This window comes from Desmodus rotundus, chromosome 3 (assembly GCF_022682495.2).
Source record: "Desmodus rotundus isolate HL8 chromosome 3, HLdesRot8A.1, whole genome shotgun sequence".
NCBI lineage: Eukaryota > Metazoa > Chordata > Mammalia > Chiroptera > Phyllostomidae > Desmodus > Desmodus rotundus.
The window spans coordinates 75582890-75604605 of NC_071389.1; the positions used below are offsets into that span (position 1 = coordinate 75582890).

At 39.6% G+C, this 21716-nt stretch overlaps 1 protein-coding gene across 11 annotated transcripts in view; it reads left to right on the plus strand.

Moving 5' to 3' along the window:
* Window positions 1–222: 222 nt before the first annotated feature.
* Window positions 223–21716, plus strand: part of NUP153 (nucleoporin 153) — a 72647-nt gene continuing 51153 nt past the window's right edge. For 2 of the 11 annotated variants that reach the window (XM_024565393.3, XM_045199462.2), the window contains exons 1-2: window positions 223–874; window positions 13980–14205. In XM_024565393.3, the coding sequence (XP_024421161.1) occupies window positions 752–874; window positions 13980–14205 (349 nt within the window). In that variant the 5' untranslated portion in view covers window positions 223–751. Of the gene's footprint in view, window positions 875–3485; window positions 3829–13979; window positions 14206–21716 lie in introns of those variants that run through there. The other 9 variants (XM_045199456.2, XM_024565392.3, XM_053920229.2 and 6 more) reach the window with 7 other exon arrangements.

The window sequence follows — 21716 nt, forward strand, 5'->3', positions numbered from 1 at the left end:
CAAGAGTAGCAAAAGGAACGGAGCCCCGGCTTTGTGCCTGTGAGGCGGTCTGCAGGTCTCCTTCCCCGTCATTTTTTTTCTGAGAGGTCGGTTTTTCCACTGAACTACGTTTTCCAGCAGGCTGCGCGACCGAGAGCGCGGGCTCCATCAACCCTTCTTTCTCGCCAATCCCCGGTCGCAGCGTGATGATGCAAACGCGTCGGGCGCCGACGAGTGACGGCGTTCTGGCTCGCGACCGCGGCGGCGTGGTTAGCCCCGGCAATAGGCGCAACGGCGGAGGGGACTGCAGGGACGACGACGCCGGGGCGGGCGCTGTACGCAGAGGGGAGTGGTAGGCGGGCGGCGCCGGCGGCTTCTACTGCGGCAGCCACGGCTAGGGCGACGGAAGCTGCAGCCCCGTCAGCCGGCGCTCGAGTTAGGCCTCAGCTGCGAGTGGAGCCGCTAGCGCTGTCCTCTGCGGGGGATCTCCATAGAGACTGTGACATACACAGAGGAGGGGGTCCGCGAGTGGCTACCGGACCGGAGCCAGCTACTCGGCCTCTGTCGCCGCCGCCGCCTTCCCTGCTGCCAGCGCGCATTCTCTCTCCGCTCTGCTCGCAACCTCGCGGTTCCTGTAGTGCCTGTACCCCACGGTGTGGGCAGTCGGACGGGCTTTTGGGCTGGGGGTGGGCGGGGGGTGCTCTAAGGCGCCCGCCTCTGCCTCTCCCACCCCCTTACCCGCCCCGGAGCGGGAAGCAGTGGAGGCTCGGCCATGGCCTCGGGAGCCGGAGGAATAGGAGGGGGCGGTGGCGGCGGCGGCGGCGGCAAGATCCGGACGCGGCGTTGCCACCAGGGGCCAATTAAGCCGTACCAGCAGGGGCGACAAAAGCACCAGGTACGCGACCCCGACTCCTTAGTGGTTTTGCGGATCGGGGACTTGGCGGGAGGGAACTGGCGGTGAGGGACCCTGGAGCCCCACGTGGAGCGGACGAGAGGGCCTGAGGACCGACCCGAACGAGGCGGGGGCAGCTCGGGCCGCTGGCGTGGCGACGAGAAGTGGGCTGAGACAGGCGGACCCTTGCCGCACACACGTGTGGTTCGGGCCGCCTCTTGCCAACCCTGCAGGGCTGGGGGTTCCCCCAGCCGGCGCAGCGCGGGAACAGAAGTTGTAGGCCCACGTTGCGCGCGTTTCTTTCGTTTTTGGCGGGGACTCGGGGTTAGAGGGTATTACTCACGTCCTCTCCAGGGAGAATGGAAGATGTGGCGGGATGCCCTTAGGCTTGTTGTTTTCTATTCTCCCGCGGTTCAGAGTTTGTGGGGAGGGGGCTGCCTGAGGAAATCTGTCTCCAGGGCCGTGGGGATTGATGAGGGTGCAGCTACTCAGAAAGTGGAATAACCTAGTCTCAATTTAGTAATTAGTTCTCCCTCTCCCGTGCCCATGTCCTCTCCCGAATCTGAGATCAGTGGCTTAGATTTTGCCCGCCCCCCACCCCCCAACCGGCTTATAGTTACTGTGGCATTGGGGCATTTCGAAAGTTCGTCTGAACCCTTCCAGTCTTTTCTCTGCTGTGAGACTCTTCCCTACGGCCCCCCACCTTTTTTTATTTTGGAGGTTAGAAAAGGCTATTTTGCTCAGTTGAGCAGGACGCCACTTCTGATCTCATACACAAAATATTTTAATGTTATGGGGCGTATTGCAGAAGTTTAGGTACTTTTGACACTCCAGGAATCTTGGAGGTCTTACCATTTAACCACCTTGGGTACTCATGAGCGTTTGATATTATGAAAAGGAATTTGTCCTAAATGTAAAAGAGACATTCGATTCTGAGAAAATTACATTTTTAAATGTTACTTGTTATGGGGGTCGAGTAGGAAAATGTTAATTTATTTTAATAAAAATCACTTATAAAACTCAATGACACTAAGGTGGGAAGTAAGTATGTGTCTTAAACTTGTTAAAAAACGAAAATATATCAGAAGGGTCTGATAACTTGTTGCATACTTTTAAAGGTAGACTTCCTAGATTGCTTTATGCTGGGTGATGATGAATATTGAACACTTTAACGTGTTTGCTGGTGGTGTGAAATTGTATCATTAAAAAACAATTTTTAAAGTAAAGATTTGGGGAAAATTTTTAATAGCAAAAATTGTGGTTTATAGTATTAACTGGCTTTCTACTAGCAGGAGTGTCCAACCGCCACATGCAGCCCAGGATGGCTGTGAATGCGGCCCAACACAAAATCATAAATTTACTTAAAGCATTATGAGATTTTTTTGTGATTAGGTGTCGAAATGTATTTAATGTGTGGCCCAAGACAACTCCTCTTCTTCCAGTGTGGTGCACAGATGCCAAAAGGTTGGACACCCCTGTGTGGTTAGAAGTCTTGGCATTACTGTTACTCCCACCAGTTTCCCCCCAGATACATAAAGAAAGTGCTTGGTTTTCAGATTTCTTTGTGAGGGCCAGGGGTACTTGCAGGCAGATTTAAGATTAGAATTCAGGTCACAAGCCTGACCATTTAACCTAACTCTTTGCAGAATGGAAGTCAGACACATGCTTTCTGTTTCTCTTGAAGAGTAAATGTCCGAGTGCTTCCTTAGATCTCCTTAAAAGAAAGTTAGTACATAAAAAATGAAATGTTTTAAATACAGATCATTGTCTGGACAGAGTTTAGAAAGGAGCTAATATATTCCGGGTGGCAAAAGTTAAAATCACAGTTTATTTTTAAATGTACTTAAATAAAAATCTAAATTAAGGTAAATGATTCCTTAAGAACATAACACCTATGGTCCAACTAAGACTGTCTTAGAGCTGATATAATTTTAGGCTGTGTAATTTTGTTTTAGAGTTTGATAATTTATCATTTCCTCATCTAAATACTTTCAGCTTCTTCCCTTAGCCATTTAATTGGAAAAGAAAAAAAAATTAGCTTCTGAATTGGTATTAAAGGTGTTTGGGAGTTTCTTGATCAACACTGTTGGTATTACTTAATATTGTCAGAAACTACCAAATTAAAGTATCCAGGAGCATACAAAAGAATATCTTTAATATTATCAATTTTTAAAAAAATCTTAAAAATAAGAACTCTTCTTTATTCGTTAGTGGAACTTTTGGGACTTGCTGTCACCTCTGTTTTGCAGCAGCTGCTGAGTCATCATGAATAGCAGGCAACTTCATGACATGGCATGTTTTATACTAATGTTATTTGCTTAAGTGTCCAAGGATTTCTGGGCAAAAATGACGTTTTGGGTGGTGTAGTAGAGGGTTGGAATAAGAATGAGAGGTCTGGCACTGTTAGTTAATGGATGTTTGCCAAGGCCTGTCAGGCCAACTGGCTTGTGCAGTCACGCAGTACCTGTGACTTTTGCATGTGTTTAACTGACTTGTAATTTCCTGTTTTGACTTCTGGTTTAGCTCTGCTGAAATATATATGAAGTTTGCATTTTTTACTTTTAACTTCTGATCTTTAAAATGCCATCTTGTTTGACTTTGTGGAGACAGGTATCTATTCTTAACTGACTGAAGGGTAATAACTTAAGAATGGTAGAAGTATATATGAAGAACATCATTTTCACTTGCCTTCTCTCCTACCCCCTAATTCTTAACTCACATGCATTTAGGAAATGGTGTCATTTTGCTAGTTGGGAGTGAACAGGTCACTAAAGAGGATGTGGTTAGTTCTTGTCACCTGTTTAGTCTCCTTTCCGATTTCCTTTTTGTGCAGATTGTCAGGCCCAGAAAGTCAGCTCTGGAAGGTCAAGCTGCTTTTCTTAATAGCCACCACAAAACACTTGAGCCCATGGGCAAACCAGAACCTTGCCTCTGGAAGAATCTACTGCCACCTCCCGGTGAGAGGGAACTACTTATTTTTGCCCTTTTTTGGGGGGGGTGTGCTTCAGAGGTTTTGTCTTCTGGTTTGGAGCTAAGGGAATCCACTCATTTTATCTTTCTAGATGTAGTTTGTCTTACAAGTCACTTAACTGCATTTAGCTATTTCAGAAAGAGGGGGAATAAACCCCTTTATTCAGCAGCTTAGATAAGGTGCCTGCAAACTTTTTCTGTAAAGGCCCAGATAGTAAATATTTTACGTTTGTTGCTGCAAGTTCTTTGTTTTATTTTTACAACCCTTTAAAAATGTAAATACAATTCTTAGCCTTGGGCCTGTATAAAAACATTCCAAGGGCTGAATTTGGTCTACAGACATTGCTTTGCCAAACCCTGTTTTATATTATGTGGGTCTTTTTGTTTTTGTTTTTTGTTGTTTGTTTTGGTACAACATGATACTTTCTTCCCAAATAAGTAAGTTCTGCTTGGTATAGGAAGCCTAAGCTGTTCTCAGTTCTGAAAAGGAGGAATATTTAGAGGTTGAATATTTAATTCATTCCTGAAGTCACTAAGTATTTTTGATTTTTATTTTATCTTTATCTTAGATAGTTAATTGTTTCCATGGAAATAGAAAGGAAAATAGTTGATAGGAAAAAGTACTATAATGGAGTCAGAGCGTTTGGGTTTGGGTTTGGGTTTGGGTTCTGCCAGGACTTGTAATAAACTTGTAAATGAAGGACTCATTTGAAATTGTCGTGATGAGCTGTGGCCAGGCAGCAGTGCAGTTGGTTGGAGCGTTGCCCCATACACCAAAAGGTGGTGGTTTTGATCCTGGTTGGGGTGTGAATGGGAGGCAACCTATTGATGTTTCTTTCTCACAACAGTGTCTGTCTGTCTCCGCCACCCCCCCCAATCAATAAACATATCTTCAGGTGTGGATTAAAAAAAATGAAATTGTTGTGATTGAATAGAACCTTTTGATTTAAATGTTTTGTCTACAAATTTTGCTGCCTCTTTGTAGAAGTTTTTTCCCCTTTATGTACCCAAGCTGAATCTTGTATAGGTTTATAACGGATTAAAGGATTTGCTTGTTGAATGATGAGGCCAAACCTTTAAACTATTACTACTCTTTCAAATACTTTTGCAATGTTTTCCCAATAGAAATGCCGGTCATTTAAGCATATAGGAAAATAAATTCAAATATTAAGCTATTCCAAAACATGTAGTTGTTTTGTTTGTGATGAGAGGCTCTTGTGTGTGATAGTTCATCAATTAACTTACTAATTTTTCTAATAAGATAAATGACAAAAGCGTCCACGTGTCGTCTCCATTTCCTGGAAAGTCCCCTGATGAGGCAGTTAGTTATCTATTAGTTTGAAGTAAAATGAAGCCTTTGGTCTGATATCACTAATTAAAACATTTTATAGGCACAACATATTATTGGAAAGATGTAATGACCATGTATTTTCAAAAGTGTTTTCTTTGTAGCTACTTAGCTAATAGTCATGGTTGTAATATACTTGTAAAAGATTCCTCTGTTTCGGGAAGTGCATATACACTTAAAGCTTCACCACCAGATATAACACAATTTACTGTGTTTACTGTCAGAAACAGGATAGTACAATGACTTTTCTGTCTAGACATAGTTCAGTTTGCTTGTCAGCTTGCTTGATTTCACTCTCTTTTTTCATGGTGTGATTTAGGAAATGAACTCTTACATCCAGTTTTCAAACAGTTGTAAGAAAAGTGGACAATATTTTATGGGTAACTTGGAGTGGGTTAAACTGCTTTACCTTTTTATTGGATCTCTTATTGCTGGAAGGTCCTTTTAGGGATCCCTTTTCTTGTCCTTGTTTGATTATTGTTACTTTTCAGTACCACTTCTATAACATTGCTAACTAAAAATAAGATTAAGTCAGGTCATGTTTCTCCCTACTGCAGTGGTGACAGTGTTTTGAAGGCGTTGGGAATATGTGGCCATTGTCGTTTTTAATTTTTTAGCCAGAATAATTTTCGTGCTCATTTTCTGGCTTGATCTCTTGACGTTGAGAACAGAAATGAAAAGTTTCGATTTTAAGTGACCAGAAGGATTTGGACTAAGTGGATAGAGAAAACTTGGCTGCTGCCTATCTGTTGGTTGTAAAATATGACAACTAATAGTTTAGATTTGTAGGTTAAATTAAGATTACTGAAACTGGACCCATTATAACTGTATTAGAATTTGAATACTTCATTACTTTTCTCCCTCATGGAGATAACTGAGTGTTAAAGTTAGACTAGAGATACATTGTTAAAAGAAATAGTGGAAATAACTGAAAGATTAGAATAGCATCTGTGTTTTTACTTGTGTTTTTATAATTACATATTCTTTAAGTCTCATGTGAAGTCTTGGGTTGTAAAGTCTTATTTTCACTTGGGCTTGGAGGGAGCAAGGGGGAACACTGATTAGATACATTATATGAAATAAAACTTTCAAAAAGTTCGGAAAAGAGAGCCTGATGACACGGGAGTTGAGTGGGTAAGGAGAGTGTGCACAGAACCCTGGAAGAGAATTAAGGGGTCAGTGACAGGCCTCAAACAAACAAAGGCACCTGAAAGAGCATATAGAAGTCCAAACAGTGTGTTTTCTTGTGGAATAAGCCTCCAGGACCTTAAAATGAAAGATGAATTATATTTGATATTTACAGTTAGAGATCCAGTGAAGTTACTTGAGAAAGGAGATTTTATAATCTAAATAGGGCTGTTTAATAGAGGATAATGTGAAGAGTTGAACAGAAGTCAAGAAAATTCATAGGAATAGAGAATTCTATAGAAAGGGAAAGAGGGCTATACAGCATTGAATTTTTTCAACCTTTTCCATCTCATAGCACACACAAACTAAGTACTACCATTCTGTTGCATACCAAACAATATATTTTTTGCCATCCTGACAAAAAATAGGTATAATTTTTATTCATTCATATCTGATGGCATGTGTTGGCTGGTGTCATATTTTTATTTGATAGTCTAAGGAAAGAGAAGTCAGTGCCCCTGACTAAATAGTCACGTGTGGCATGTTTTAAAAATTCTTGTGGCACACCAGTGTGCTGCAGCACAGCGGTTGAAAATCGCTGCTGTACGGTAATGATAAGGGGTTGTCCACATGGGAGAGATGTCTCTGGCTATTCTGAGATTACCAACTGGTGAAAAGATGTATGGAAAAAGAATATCTTTTTCATTACCACTGAGTTCTGAGTTGGGATTGTAGAAGAGCCTTGTGCCACCTCTGCTGCCTTTCATTAATCCTTGAACTCAGGTTAAATGTGTTGTGGAAAGGTAATATATTCATAGTGCCTTATACACTGATGTGCTTAATATGTGTGTGGTATTGAATTAAATTCACTTCTGCCTCCCGAATTGAGTATTTGTTATAAATCTCAGTGGAATTTTTGCCGTGTTTTGCCAAATGCAGAATCCTTAGTCCTTGAGGAGAAAAGACCCAATCAGTTTAGACAGTCTAAGTTTAAAAACTCCTTTATCCTTGAATTCAACTTCATTACCTGTGATTTTCTAGAACAGACTTTGCTTTAGGGTTACAAGGAGTATTTTTAAGATTGTTTCTTAATAATCACCTGAAGATATGTTTATTGATTTTTAGAGAGAGAGGAAGGCCAGTGGTAGTGGTGAGGGAGGGAAGAGAGAGAGAGAGAAACATCCACTGGTTGCCCCCTGTATGTGCCCCAACTAGGGATCACACCCACAGCCTAAGTCTGTTCCCTAACCTGGAATCAAACCCACAGCCTTTAGTTGGAGATGACGCTGCAACCATCTGAGCCAACCAGGCCAGGGAAAAATTTAAATGCACTGTTTGTATTGTTGATTTTTTTTTAAAGACCATTGGTTTTGCTTTCTTTAGCTACTTTTCTTCTTCTCTTTATTTAGTTGACTTCATGCTATTTAACATTCCAGAGGATGGTTCAATTTTCCTGTGCTCTTGGATAGCTTCACATGTTTTTTTTCCTTGGAGGTAGGGTTGTTAGTATAGCAACAAAAAATATTTGCTTAAGGTGAAACTATTACAGCAAGCAAATATATTATTTATTTTTAAATTCTAGAATTACCGATGTTCTTTTTAGAAACCTCTCATGGAATATTAATATATGGGAATAAGGGGCTGGTTGAGCAGTACAGTTGTAGGTAAATTAAAACCATGCGCCAACTAATCTGTGCACTGCACAGACTGTCATTACCGTCCTGTTGGACAAAAATTGCCATCATGTAGAAAGGACAGGCCACTGTTGGCACATACAAGGGAGTAAGTGTCCCAGACTTTGAAGATCAGAGAAGGTTTCCTGTAGGAAATGTACATCAAGTTATAAGGGTGGCAGTTAGGCTTACTGCTGAAGCCTCTGAAAGTAGGGAGTAAGCTAATCTGGTAAAATAGGACTTGAGTATTCACTTCTTAGGAGACCTTTACTAGTGTATCTATTTTCCCCTCATGTTTTTGTTTGTTTTTAGTGTCATAAAACATTCTTTGTGTAGGTTCACATAGGAAACCGATTTACCCCATTTCTGTTAAAGACCTGAAACGTCTTCTCTCAAGAACTCCTGAAAAGAACACTGGCTGGTGTATCTCAGTGGATTGAGTGCCGGCTGCAAACCGAAGGGTCGCCAGTGCGATTTCTAGTCAGGGCTCGTGCCTGGGCCCCAGTAGGGGGCATGTGAGAGGCAACCACACATTGATACTGCTCTGCCTCTCTTTCGCCTTCTCTTCTGCTCTCTCTAAAAATGAATAAATAAAATCTTTAAAAAAAAAAGAACTCCTGAAAAGAGAGACCTTTTTTGGTGATAGAACCAAAGGAACCTTTTCTACCATAAGAAAATTATTTTTCCCCTTTTCTTGCTCCCTTCAACTCTTTCTCAGTTTTCCATTAGTGGCTGAAGTCTATCTTTAGTGCTTCCGAACTCTTAAAAAATTGCCGAGCAGGGAAGCAGTTCTCCAAATTTAGTTGAGACACATGGTTCCTTACCTCTTTATACTCCCCTACCCAGTTCCATGTGCGATCGGATTTCTTTTACTTAGCAGCTTTAAAAAACCCTAATACCTGGTAGTTGGTTAGAAGTGTCAAGTCTTTAACACTGGAAGTTACAGTTTCAAAGGTAGACTTATGTCTATGTCTTGTTTGATTTTCAGAGTTGATATTATAAGGTAGATATTTATAAAAATTGGTGTAATGTGATTTGATAGATAATGAGATGGTCATGGAAATCGGGTGATCTTTTATGTAAAGCTTTGGTGTAGTTAAGCTTATACTCAGGGCTGTGTTTACTGTGGCCTTAATTAAGTGTTTAAAGGATTTCAGTGCATTGCTGCTCAAACTGTAATTGGCAGAAGAATTGCCTCAGGAACTTTAAACAAACTTCCATTTCCTACGTGCTCAAGGGTGACACCAAAGCTGCTGGTCTGAAGACTCCAGTTTGAAGACCACTGTTTGGGTCCTTTTATAGTGACTGGATATTTAAGCTACAGAATGCAAGATTGCACATAGATTCTCACATATATACGTGATTAAAGGGGGATTAAAAAAACTCCCTTGGGGATATATTCATTGATTTTAGAGAGAGAGGAGCAGGGAGAGAGACAGGGAAACAAACACGTGAGAGCAAAACATTGATTGGTTGCGTCTCACCCACACGCCTACCAGGGATTGAACCCTCAATGTAGGTATGTTCCCTTGCTGCAGATTGAACCGCCACCTGCTGATGCTGCTGCTGACGCTCCGACCAAGCCCCTCGGCCGGGGCTGGAGGGGAATTTTGATGGACAGTTATTTAAGGTTTATTATATTTTGCATGTATTAAGAAGATTACCAGAAACTTGGTCAGCATGTGTGAAGGACACCTGAATTTGAGTCTTTGCCTAGAAATTTGCATGGTCATTCCTCACTTTTGTTTTAGGGCTTTGCTTATATAAAATACCCATCCCATTTTCCTTCCCAGCTTTATTTTTGTTCATAGCATCGAAGTCATCATATTATGTGTTATGTATTATGTTTACTAGTTTTTTCATTTGTCTCTCTAACTTAGAATGTGAGTTCTAAGAAGGCAGGAACTCGTGTTTTCTTTTTCCTGGTGTTCTGTGCCTGACATGTAGTATGTGACCAATAAGTATGACAGTGAGTCAAATGAAGAAAAGCAGTGTCTGCTCTTACATCTGTGAGTTAGATAAGAGTTTGAAATATTCACCAAAATAAAGCTTATTTTCTGGCCTACTTGTATACTTTTTTACAGAGATGTAGGTTGGATGATGTAACTTTTGGGTAATAAGAGTACTTCCCCAAGTGTGGTACATATGTTCCATTGTTATTAGAGAAGCTGAATCTAACTGACAGCATGGACTTTTTAGTTTTCATGTTAATTAGATAAAAAAAAATTTAACAGGTAGCCCTGCTGTACCTTAGGGACCCAGCAAGAAATAGTTCACCCTGGGTAGTTCAACCGAAGGGTTGAATGTCTTTAAGAGAGTCTACTTACAGATGTGCTGGTGATTAAAGGGATACACACAGAATAGCAAGAGACCCAGAGACTAGCAGTAGCAGAAGCTGCTACCATCCCTAGGACTGGAAAGGATAAAGGTGTACCTGGACTAGAGAACGAGCCACCTGGCTGGAAACTAGTTTTATAGAGGGATCACTTAAGTAGAGAAGGGAGCACAGGAAAAAAAGACTTCTTTCTTCCTATCCTTTGATATCTGGTGTTCTCTAGTATCTCTTGTGGGCCAGTTCTTCTAGAAGCCAACTTTGTGGGATAGCTTATCAAGAATGGAGTGAGGGCCCTGGACTGTTAGCTCAGTTGGTTAGAGCATCGTCCCGATCGATAAGCCAAGGTTGCAGGTTTGGTCGCCTGTCAGGACACACATAAGAATCAACCAATGAATGCATGAATAAGTGGAACAACAAATCAGTGTTTCTCCTCTCTCTCTCTGTCCTCCCCCTTCCTCCCATCCTCTCTCCCCTCTCTCTTCCTCCCCCTTCTCTTTCTGAAATCAATAAATAAAATTTTTTTAAAAAGAATGAGGGAAGGGCAAGTGAAGACCAGCATAGCATGAACTCCGTGAACTGATTTTATTATGTAGGCAAAGCTAGATTTATTAAGAGAAGTGAGTGGATAGAAAGAAAATCATGAAATAATAGTACAGGTAGAATTCATGGCCATAGTTTGGGAAACACTGGAGAACTAGGTCTCTTAAGCTGCATTGTATTCTGCACAGTCCACAGTACAAATGGTTTTTCTCATTCATTTTAGAATATTTTACTGTGATATACAGGGTGGAGTAAAAGTAGGCTTACAGTTGTATGTACACAAAACAGTTTATTGTCATTATCATTTATTAATTATATTATTTTCCACACGGACAACTGTATACCTACTTTTCCCCCATCCTGTATTTTAATTGTTGTCTGACCAGTGTTCCGCATTATATGTTTTCCAGATAACTGAATCTTAAGACTTTTAAGTATACATAATTTTATTAACTTCTTGTAAAAGGACTTTTCCCTTAAAATGTACTGTAATATCATTAAATATATCTAATTTCCTAATCTCTTCAACTAGAATGGTGGTTCACAAACTTACAAACTTTAGCATGCATCCAGATCACTTGGGCTTTTGTTAAAACAGGTGAGCCCTACTTCCTGAGTTTTATCCCTGAGGGCTGGGATAGAACCTGAGGTGATGCTGATAGATCAAACCCACAACCTAGATATATGCACTAACCTGGAATTCTGGAATAGAACTTACAACCTTTGGGTGTACAGACGACATTCCAACCAACTGGGATATCCTGCCAGGGCTTAACTTAACTTTTCTTGATTAGGTAGGTTCACTTACCCTGCTACAGAAGTATACTGAAGTATAGGCATGTTTGTTTTCTTACAATGGTTCCAGGTCAGTTTTATTTACTGTCAAGGTCTTCGTGCTGTCATTCGTTGTGCCATTAGTAACCTCTCTCTCTCATTGTAATTTTCTTTTTTAAAAAAGATTTCATTTATTTATTTTTAGAGAGAGGAGAAGGGAAGGAGGAAGAGAGGGAGAGAAACATCAATGTGTGGTTGCCCCTTGTACATCTCCCACTGGGGGACCTGGCCCACAACCCAGGCATGTGCCCTGACCGGGAATTGAACCAGCAACCCCTTGGTTCACAGGCCCACACTCAATCCATTGAGCTACACCAGCCAGGGTCATTGTAATTTTCTTGTACTAAGCTGCTGTGGCCTGTGATAGATAAATTGGTTAGATTTTAGTTTAGAAAAGAGAAGATCTCCAAGCAAAGTTTATGAGCTTTAGTGAAGGAGCTTTATTATACCAATTTGTCTAATTTTGATTTCTGATTATTGTCCACGATATCAAATGCTGCCACAGAAGCGACCTTTGGTTAAGAATGGTATTCATGTAAGTTCTCTACATGCCACAGGTGAGTAGGGATCACAGGAATCTTTGATACTGTTAGTAGCTTAACACCTTAGAAGTCCACAAAAAGCTTAATTTACACTAAATTCTTGCTGTAGCGCTTTAGCTAATTTATCATTTCATATCAGGTATGAGTCTTGTGTTTTTCAAGTCTTATTTAAGCTGCATTACAGCTTGTAAGCACTTTCTTGAAATAGAAGGGAGGTAAATACTAAGTAATAAGTAAATATTTTTCATACATTTAAAATTTGATGTATGTTTTTATAAATGTTAAATTTGGATGTAGGTTTATAACATTTGTTTCCAAAGTCACTAATACTATGTAATATTAGCATAAAAAAGGGAAATGGTGGTTGTGTTTTTCAGTAATGAGTATTCTAGGGTTGTCGGCCTCGTGTTGCAAGAGAGCTTACATTGTAGATCTGTTTAAAATATGTTTGGAGAATACATGGAAAAATAATTACATATTTCTCAGTTGTTACCTACACCGTTTTAACAATAAGTAAAATACTATTCAAGTGTCTGTATCAGAGGTGCCTTCTATCTTTTCAGTTGATAGGATCTTTCAAGGCCTTTTTGTCTTAGGTTTGCTTTCGTGGTTGATTTATGTATTCTGCCTTGACTTTATTGTTCTTCTGTACCTGCCAATTCATTTTCTCTCTTCTGTAACTTTTTCTCTGAAATCCTACTAATGCTACTTTAGGAAGGCTATTGTCTCTAATACTGGTTGCCTCACCCAATTTTGTTTCTGTGACCCTTTTTTCCTAATTAGTAATAAAATTACCAGTATATGTTTGTTAATTTTTTAAATTACAAAGTGCATTCACATATTCCATTGGATCGTCCAATTATAATTCTTATCAGATAATAGCAGGAGGGGGTGTAATTCTAATTTTACCTAGAGTTACTCAAAGTACAAGGAGGTTGTATTCAAACTTCAGGTCCTACCAATCCCACCTATGCTTCTACTTTATCCTAATAAATGTGTTTGTATCTGGAGTGAATTATTTAACTTCATTGTGCCTCCATCCATAAAGTGGCACCATTAATACCAACTTCATAATAGTACTGTGAGGGTTAAATTGAATAATATGTATAAACTGCTATGTAGAATCGTGCCTTGCACATAGCAAAGCTATAATACATGTTAATACTAATAGTGTTATACTACATTTTTCTCCCATCAAAAAACACCTTAGATTATTTCTTGAGTTTATTATGATAGATTAGTTGTCTTATTACCTGTCTTTAAAAAAAAGTCTTCTAGTTTTATATGTCCAAATTTTTCTTTTTAAAAGAATATGCAATAAAATAATTGCTTGAGGAAACTGTTGGAGGTGTTTATATTGCTTCTTTTAATATGCGGAGATCAAAATAGATGCCTTTTCTCAGATTGTAACATTTTAGTGTGTATCTTATTACTAAATTTAGAATTTATATGTCTTTATTTGATGGCCTATTGGAGTTTTTTAAAGATTAGAATAATATGGCCATTTGGGGTAATTATTGATTCATGGATGGATGGATATATATATATGGAAGAAAGAAAAAGTAGGAATTTGCTTATAGCATTTGTAAAATACCATTATGTCAACATTAGCTCAAAGAACTGAATTTTAGGAAACTTTGTTGGAAACAGTTGTGTTTTTCATGGTATAGCTTTCTATAAGTTGGTACTTAAAAAGATAAATTTCTAAAATTGCCTTATGTGTTTTTCCCCCCAACAGGGCATTCTTAGCAGGGTTACAGAATCAGTTAAGAATATTGTGCCAGGATGGCTACAGAGATACTTCAACAAGAATGAAGAAGTATGCAGCTGCTCCACAGACACAAGAGAGATACCACAGTGGCCAGAAAGTAGAGAAGATGATCATCTGATATATGCTGATGATGAGAGTGCTAATATTCACGATGGGAGAATCACTCCTGATCCAACAGTAAGAAATACAGAAGGTAAATGGAATGTGAATATTTTGTTATGAAATACAGGTTTCATGCCTTGATTTGAAGTATTTTTGTATTATCTGTCTGTGGTAAATCTAACTGGGTAGTACATAAAAACATGTAAGAGAAGGGTGATGATCAGGTTCACATTTGGTACCTTCCTTATTTTGTAGCTTTTTGCTTTTTAAGGGTAGCCGATGCACTATATCAGCTAAGAGTACAAGCTCGGATTTTAGACTTGTCTCAAAGTCTAAAAATAATTTCAAGCCATCATTTGTTAGATGTGTGGCTTTGGGCAAGATAGTCTATTTTCTCCTTTGTATTCTCATAAATTCTTATGAAAATAAATGTGAAGCCCTTAGAATGGGTCTTGGCACTAAGGGAGAACTATATAACTTACCTGCTAGAGTGAAACTGATAATGCCATGAATTCGGGTATGGTACAGCTGCAGTTGGCTCCTGTCTTCTCTGCAGCAGCTCAACTGGGTCATTTCGTTAATCTTATAATTAAGTAACTCTGCATTTTAAATTTTTAAAAATCATATTTTTCGTCTATGCTATTACAGCTCTCCCAGTTTTTCCCCCTTTGCCCTTCTCTCCCCAGCACCCCCATGTTCCCTCAGGAAATCCCCATACTTGCCCATGTCCATGGGTCACGCATATACATTCTTTGGCTACTCTATTCCCTGTGCTGTACTTTACATCCTGATGGCTGTTCTGTAACAAGCAATTTGTACTTCTTAATCCCTTCGCCTTTTTTGCTTATCCACCTGACCTCTCATCTGGCAACCATCAAAACGTTGTCTGTATCTATGCATCTATTTTTGTTTGCTTGTTTGTTTATTTTGTTTTTTAGAATTGTTGATAGATAATGTATTTATTGCCATTTTATCATTCATATTTTTGATCTTATTCTTAAGGAAGACCCTTTAACATTTCATATAATACCAGTTTGCTGGTGATGAACTATATTAGCTTTTTCTTGTCTGGGAACCTTTTATCTGTCCTTTGATTCTAAATGGTAGCTTTGCTGGGTAGAGTAATCTTGATTGTAGGTCCTTCATTTCATCACTTTGAATATTTCTTGCCAATTCCTTCTAGCCTGCAAAGTTTCTCATGAGAAATCAGTTGACAGTCTTATGCGGGTACCCTTGTAGGTGACTAACTGCTTTTCTCTTATGGCTTTTGAGATTCTGTCTTTGTCTATAACCTTTGGCATTTTAATTATGATGTGTCTTGGTGTTGGCCTCTTTGAGTTCATCTTATTTCAGACTCTCTGTGCTTCCTAGATTTGCATGTCTATTTCCCTCACCAAGTTGGCTGAGTTTTCTATCATTTCTATCATTTTCTTCTATCAAATGCATTTCTAATTTCTTGCTCTTGCTCTTCTTCTTTTGGGGCACCCTCATGATGCAAATACTGATATGCTTGAATTTCTTCCAGAGGCTTTTGACACTATCCTCATAGGTTTTGGATTCTTTTTTTCTTAATGCTATTCTGGTAGTTCGTTTTTCCCTTCCTTATATGCCAAATTGCTGATTGGATTTGTGGTTTCATCAGCTCAACGGTTGGTGCCCTGTAAACTGTTCTTTATTTCAATTTATCCTTCATTTCTTACTGTATCTTTTTAAAATGCTATTGAGGTGCTCCTTGAGCATCCTTAGAACCAGTGTTTTGAACTCAGCATCTAGTAGATTGCTTATCTCTATTTTGTTTAGTTCTTTTTCTGGAGTTTTTTTCTGTTCTTTCATCTGACTCATATTTCTTTGTCTCCTCATTTTGGCAGCCTCCCTGTGTTTGTTTCTATATATTAAGTAGAGCTGCTATGTCTCTCAGACTTGGTACAGTGGCCTAATGTAGTAGGTGTCCTGTAGGGTCCAGTAGCACAGCCTTCCCTGTTATCCAAGCTGGGTACTGAAGGTATACCTACTGTGTGGGCTGTGTACACCCTCCTGTTGTAGTTGAGGCTTGATTGCTGTTGGCAATGCCAGAGGTCAGCCACCAAATGTGTTCTGTCCAGGATCATATAGCATAAGCTACAAAGTGGTCTGCAGATGTGTAATCGCTTGACTGGACCTGTAGGTGCCCGGGTGAGGCCAAGCTGTGAACCATGGTTGGCTGCTGGTAGTGCCAACCACGTACAGGTAGTGCTAAGTACAGATAGTGCTGCTGTACTTAGCAAGAGATACAGGGTTTATCTGAAGCCAGATTTTGCTTGTTTGACAAAATTTAGGAAAATTGAAGCACTGGCCAAGACAAACCATTCCTATGGAAAAGTCACTGGAAATAGCTTGGGTGGGCCTGAAAGTTCGGTGGGGAAGGATCTCAGGGAATCACCTGGTTGGTGCAAACAGAGTGAGCCAAATAGATGGAATCTCAGATATGGGCGCCTGCCTGCCAGCTCTATGGCCTTGTGGGGGAAAGATTCAGAAAAGGAACAATGGCCTCTGCTGGCCCTTCTCTCTGGAAGAAAGCTGACCCCTGCTCTTGCCCTGATGGTGGATAATTCAGTTCCTCTCCATATGTCTCTGATGCTTTTCAAGCTGCTGCCTCCATGCTAGAGTTCAGGGGGAGTGAGTCAGATTAACTCTGTTTGCAGGCCCTTTAGGAGGAACTGCGTGAGATTCCTGTAGTTTCTGTCTTCCACAGCCTCAATCTCACTGGCTTTAAGTGAGAAGTTATGGGAACTTATCTTCCTGGCACTGGAGCTTTGGTCTAGGGAGTGTGGTATGGGGCTCAGACCCCTTGCTTCTGAGATACCCTCCTGATTTTTATCTGCCACATGTGGGTGTGGGACCAGCCTATTCCACGTCTTCACCCCTCCTACCAGTCTCAATATAGTTTCTCTTTTAATTTCATACTTGGTTTCTTCTTTAGTTCCATAGTTGTAGGACTTCCATTCACCTGTATTTCTGATGGTTCTAAACGATGGTTGTTCTGTAGCTTAGTTGTAATTTTGATGGAGTTGTGTGAGGAGGTAAATTGTATTTACCTATGCCGTCATCTTAATTGGAAGTATCAAGTGACGGCATTTAAAAATATATATATTTTGTTGATTATGCTATTACAGTTGTCCCATTTTTCCCCCCTTTGCACCCCTCTGCTCGGTACCCTCCTTCCCTCTAGCAATCCCCCCCTTAGTTCGTGTCTATGGGTCATGCGTGTAAGGTCTTTGCCTTCTCCATTTCGTGTACTATTCTTAACATCCCCCTATTTTGTTCCTATTAATTTTGCTGCCTTATCCCTGTACCATTTCCCCCTTCCCCATCCCAGCTGATAACCCTACAAATGATATCATACCTATATTCTGGTTGTTTGCTTGCTTTTCTTTTTTTTTTTTTTTTTTACAGTCACTTGTTGATACTTGTGAATATGTAGCCTTTTTAATGTTCATGTGTTTGATCTTCTTCTTTCTCCTAAATAAGTCCCTTTAACATTTCATATAATATGGGCTTGGTGATGATGAACTCCTTTAGATTTACCTTGTCTGAAAAGCACCTTTCTGCCCTTCATTCCAAATGATAACTTTTCTGGGTAGAGTAATCTAGGTTGTAGGTCCTTGCTTTTCATCACTTTGAATACTTATTGCCACAGTCTCTTCTTGCCTGCAAAGTTTCTTTTGAGAAATCAGCTGATAGTCTTATGGGAACTCTTTTGTAGGTAACTGTCTGCTTTTCTCTTGCTGCCTTTAAGATTCTCTCTTTATCTTTAACCTTTGGCATTTTAATTCTGATGTGTCTTGGTGTGTTCCTCTTTGGGTCCACCTCATTTGGGACTCTCTATGCTTCCTGGATTTATATATCTGTTTCCTTTGATAAATTAGGGGAGCTTTTTTTCATTATTTTTTCAAGTAGGTTTTCAATTGCTTGTTCTTCCTCTTCTCCTTCTGGCACCCCTATGATTTGGATGTTGGAACATTTAAAGTTGTCCCAGAGGTTCCTAAGCCTATCCTGCTTTTTTTTTTTTTTTTTAATTCATTTTTCTTTCTACCGTTCTAATTGAATGCTTTTTCCTTCTTTGTGTTCCAAGTCATCAATTTGATTCTTGGCTTCATTCTCTCCACTGTTGTTTCCCTGTAGATTTTTTTTTTTTATTTCACTTACTGTAACCTTCATTTCTTCCCTGATATTTTTGCCGTACTCAATCAGTTCTTTGAGCATCCTGATCACCAATGTTTTGCACTCTGCATCTGATAGGTTGGCTATGTGTTTCATTTAATTTTTTTTTCTGGAGTTTTGTTCTGTTCTTTCATTTAGGCCATATCTCTTAATCTCTTCAATTTGGCAGCCTCCTTGTGTTTGTTTCTGTGTATTAGGTAGAGTGGCTTTGACTCCTTGTCTTAATAGTGTACCCTATGTAGAAAAGGCACTTGTAAATTGTGTGGGGTGGAGCCTTAGGTTATTGCCAGGGTGGGGCTATTCACTCACTGCTGTGTGGTTCTGTGTGGGGCAAGGGCTCGGGGAAGGGACAATGCCACTACCTGGCTTCTGGAGGTTTGTCCAGCCCTCGCCCTGTTTCCAATCACTTCACCTACTGTCCGTATGCAACTGGCACCCATCCAGTTCCTGCCCTGGTGGTGAAACCCAGAGTGGGTGGGTTTGTCTATGTCTATGTGGACCTTGTAAGCTATGGAAATATGGCAGTCTTTTTCCACTGCTCCAACCCCCACTGGTTTTTCAGCTAGGGGTAATGGGGATTTATCTTCCTGATTTTGGAACCCTGGGTTGGGCTGTCTGGCCTAGGGCTGGGATTGCTTGTTCCCAAAGTATCCTTGTCGATTTTTATCCACCACACGTGAATTTGGGACTATCTGTTCCACCTCTGCTGCTGCCTCTCTGTGCCACATCGCCTCTCCCTGCTTCTCTGCAACTTTGCCCCTCCTACCCATCTGGGTGACTGTGGCTTCTTTAAATCCTTAGTTGTCAGGCTTCCATATATCTCTATTTTCTGATGGTGCTGGGTGTTAATTTGTTTTGAGATCTTGTTGTACTTCTTTCTATGGTTGTGTGAAGAGGCAAAGCTTGTCTACCTACGCCTCCATCTTGACCAGAAGTCCCTCAAGTAACTGCATTTTAAAGTCTTAAACTTTTTTCCCTCCAGTTGTAGCATTATGATGGGTTTTATAAATATTAAATATTACAAATATTAAAATAGCTTTAAAATAACCCATGAATATGGCATGTTTGGAAACAATATGTTGTCATTTCCCTTTACTATTTTTTATAGGTTTATTGACATATATGTCACTTATAAATCTAAACCATTTAAACTGCACAGTTCAGTGTTTTTTGTTTATTAAGAGTTCAGTCATCACTTTAGTCAGAGAACATCTGTGATGGTGAGCCGTTGGGTATCTAGATTTTTTTTCTGCTAGAAGAGTGGATGGATTGATGAGAAATCATACAGTATTTTTCCTTTTGTGACTGGCTTATTTCACTTACTGTAATGTTTGTCTTTAAGATTCATCCATGTTGTAGCATGTACCAGAATTTCTTTCTTTTTAAAGGCTGATTAATACTCATTGTATGTCCATACCACATTTGTTCATCAGTCACCGACACTTAGGTTATTTCTGCCTTTTGGCTGTTGTGAATAATGCTGTTAGGAACATGGCTGAACAAATCTCTTTCAGATCCTGTTGTCAGTTTTTTGGGTGTATATCCAGAAGCAGAATTGCTAGGTCCTATGATAATTCTGTTAAATTTTGTGAACTGCCATATTGTTTTACACAGGGTCTACACCATTTCACCTTTCCTCTCAGCAGTGCACAAAGGTTCCTGTTTCTTCACATCATTGCCAAAATTCATTTTCTGCTTCTGTGATGGTTGCTGTGCTAATGGGTATCAAGTGGTATCTGTTTTTGTTTTTGATTTGCATTTCTCTGATGATTAGTGATGTTGAGCATGTTTTCATATGTTTGTTCACCATTGGTATATCAGCTATGGACTATTGTCTGTTCAAACTTTTTGCCCAGTTTTTAGTCAGATTATTTGATTTTTTGTTTTGTAGTTCTTTATATATTTTGGATATTAACACCTTATCACATATGTGATTTATCAATATTTTCTACCATTATTTGAGTTGCCTTTTACTCTATTGCTTGTATTTTTAGTGTGTAAAAGATTTTGAATTTGAAATAGTCCCATATATCGTTTTTTCCGTGGTTGCTTGTTATACCCAAGAAGTCATTGTCAGGACCAGTGTCATGAAGCTTTTCTCCTCTTGTTTCCTTCTAGGAGATTCATAAAAGTTTTGGTTGTTAGGTTTTTAATCCATTTTGAGTTATTTTTGTATATTGTATAAGATGAGGTTCCCATTTTCTTCTTTTGCATATGGATATTCATTTTTTCCAATACCACTTGTTGAAGAGACTGTCCTTGTCCCATTGAGTGGGGTCTTGGTATCCCTGTTGAAAATCGTTTGTCCTGTTATATGAGGGTTTATTTTTGGGCTCTGTGTTCAATTTACCCTTATTAACATGCTAAATTATATAACCAGTCCTTAAAGATGAATGATTTCTTGCATCCCTCAATTAACTCTTCCCAGTGAGTGTGATTCTAGTCAAATAATTTTAACAGGTCTGTTAGGAACTTTGGACATATTTAAATTACCTATTTTAAATTTTAAGGACAAGACCTTGGTTATCTTGGGGTCAAGTTCTGTTACTACTTTTTCTTCTCACTGTGGATCACAGTTTTTTTTTTTTTTTAATGTCTATATCAGTAGAGTTTTTTTTTTCACCAAATATTGTCATTTTGAATACTATATGGAAAGATTCTGTATTCTCTTGCCTTCTTCTGAAGAGTATTGATTCTTGTTTTAACAGGCAGTTGTTACTGAATGATCATTTTGAACTTTATAGGCTTAGTTTTATGCTTTGGTAATGTATGTCTGTTGAAAGTCCAAGGTGTTTCCAAGTCCCCTAAAGTGGTGGGACTTAGCTTCCCAACTTTGTTTCTCTTGTGGACTTTAGGATGAGTGTACAGTAGGTCTTATTCTAGGACTTGATCCATAGTCTGAAGGGGAAGCTTCTCTGCTATCTCAGCTCAGTGCCAGGGATTTAAGGAGGGATCTTTAAATTCTGGCAGCCCAGGGACTTCATTGTTCTCAGCACTGCTTTGTTCACAAGTGCTGCTCACCTTCTAGTATCTGTTTTCTCAACTCTATAGCAGCTGCTATTAGGTAAGCCTTAGGTGGTCTCGTTCTGTGTGTGTATAGCTCATCTACTCTCTGGATACTCCCATGTGGTCTTCTAGAGGCCTGCTTAGTTTTCTATTAACCAGTGCCCTTAATTTTCATTTCTGCCTGATGTATTTTGCTTGGACTTCAACTCTCTGTGCTAGATCTAAAAATTTTCCCAGATAGTGTGCTAAGTAGTAATAGGGTTCGATTTGTGAGGGGTTTTTTTTTGTGTGAGTGTGCACATGCTATTTTCTGTTGTCTGAAAGCTGTTGTTTCATATATTTTGTTCATTTATTTACCCAGTTTTATAGTTACTTATAGTAGAAGAGCTAATCTGG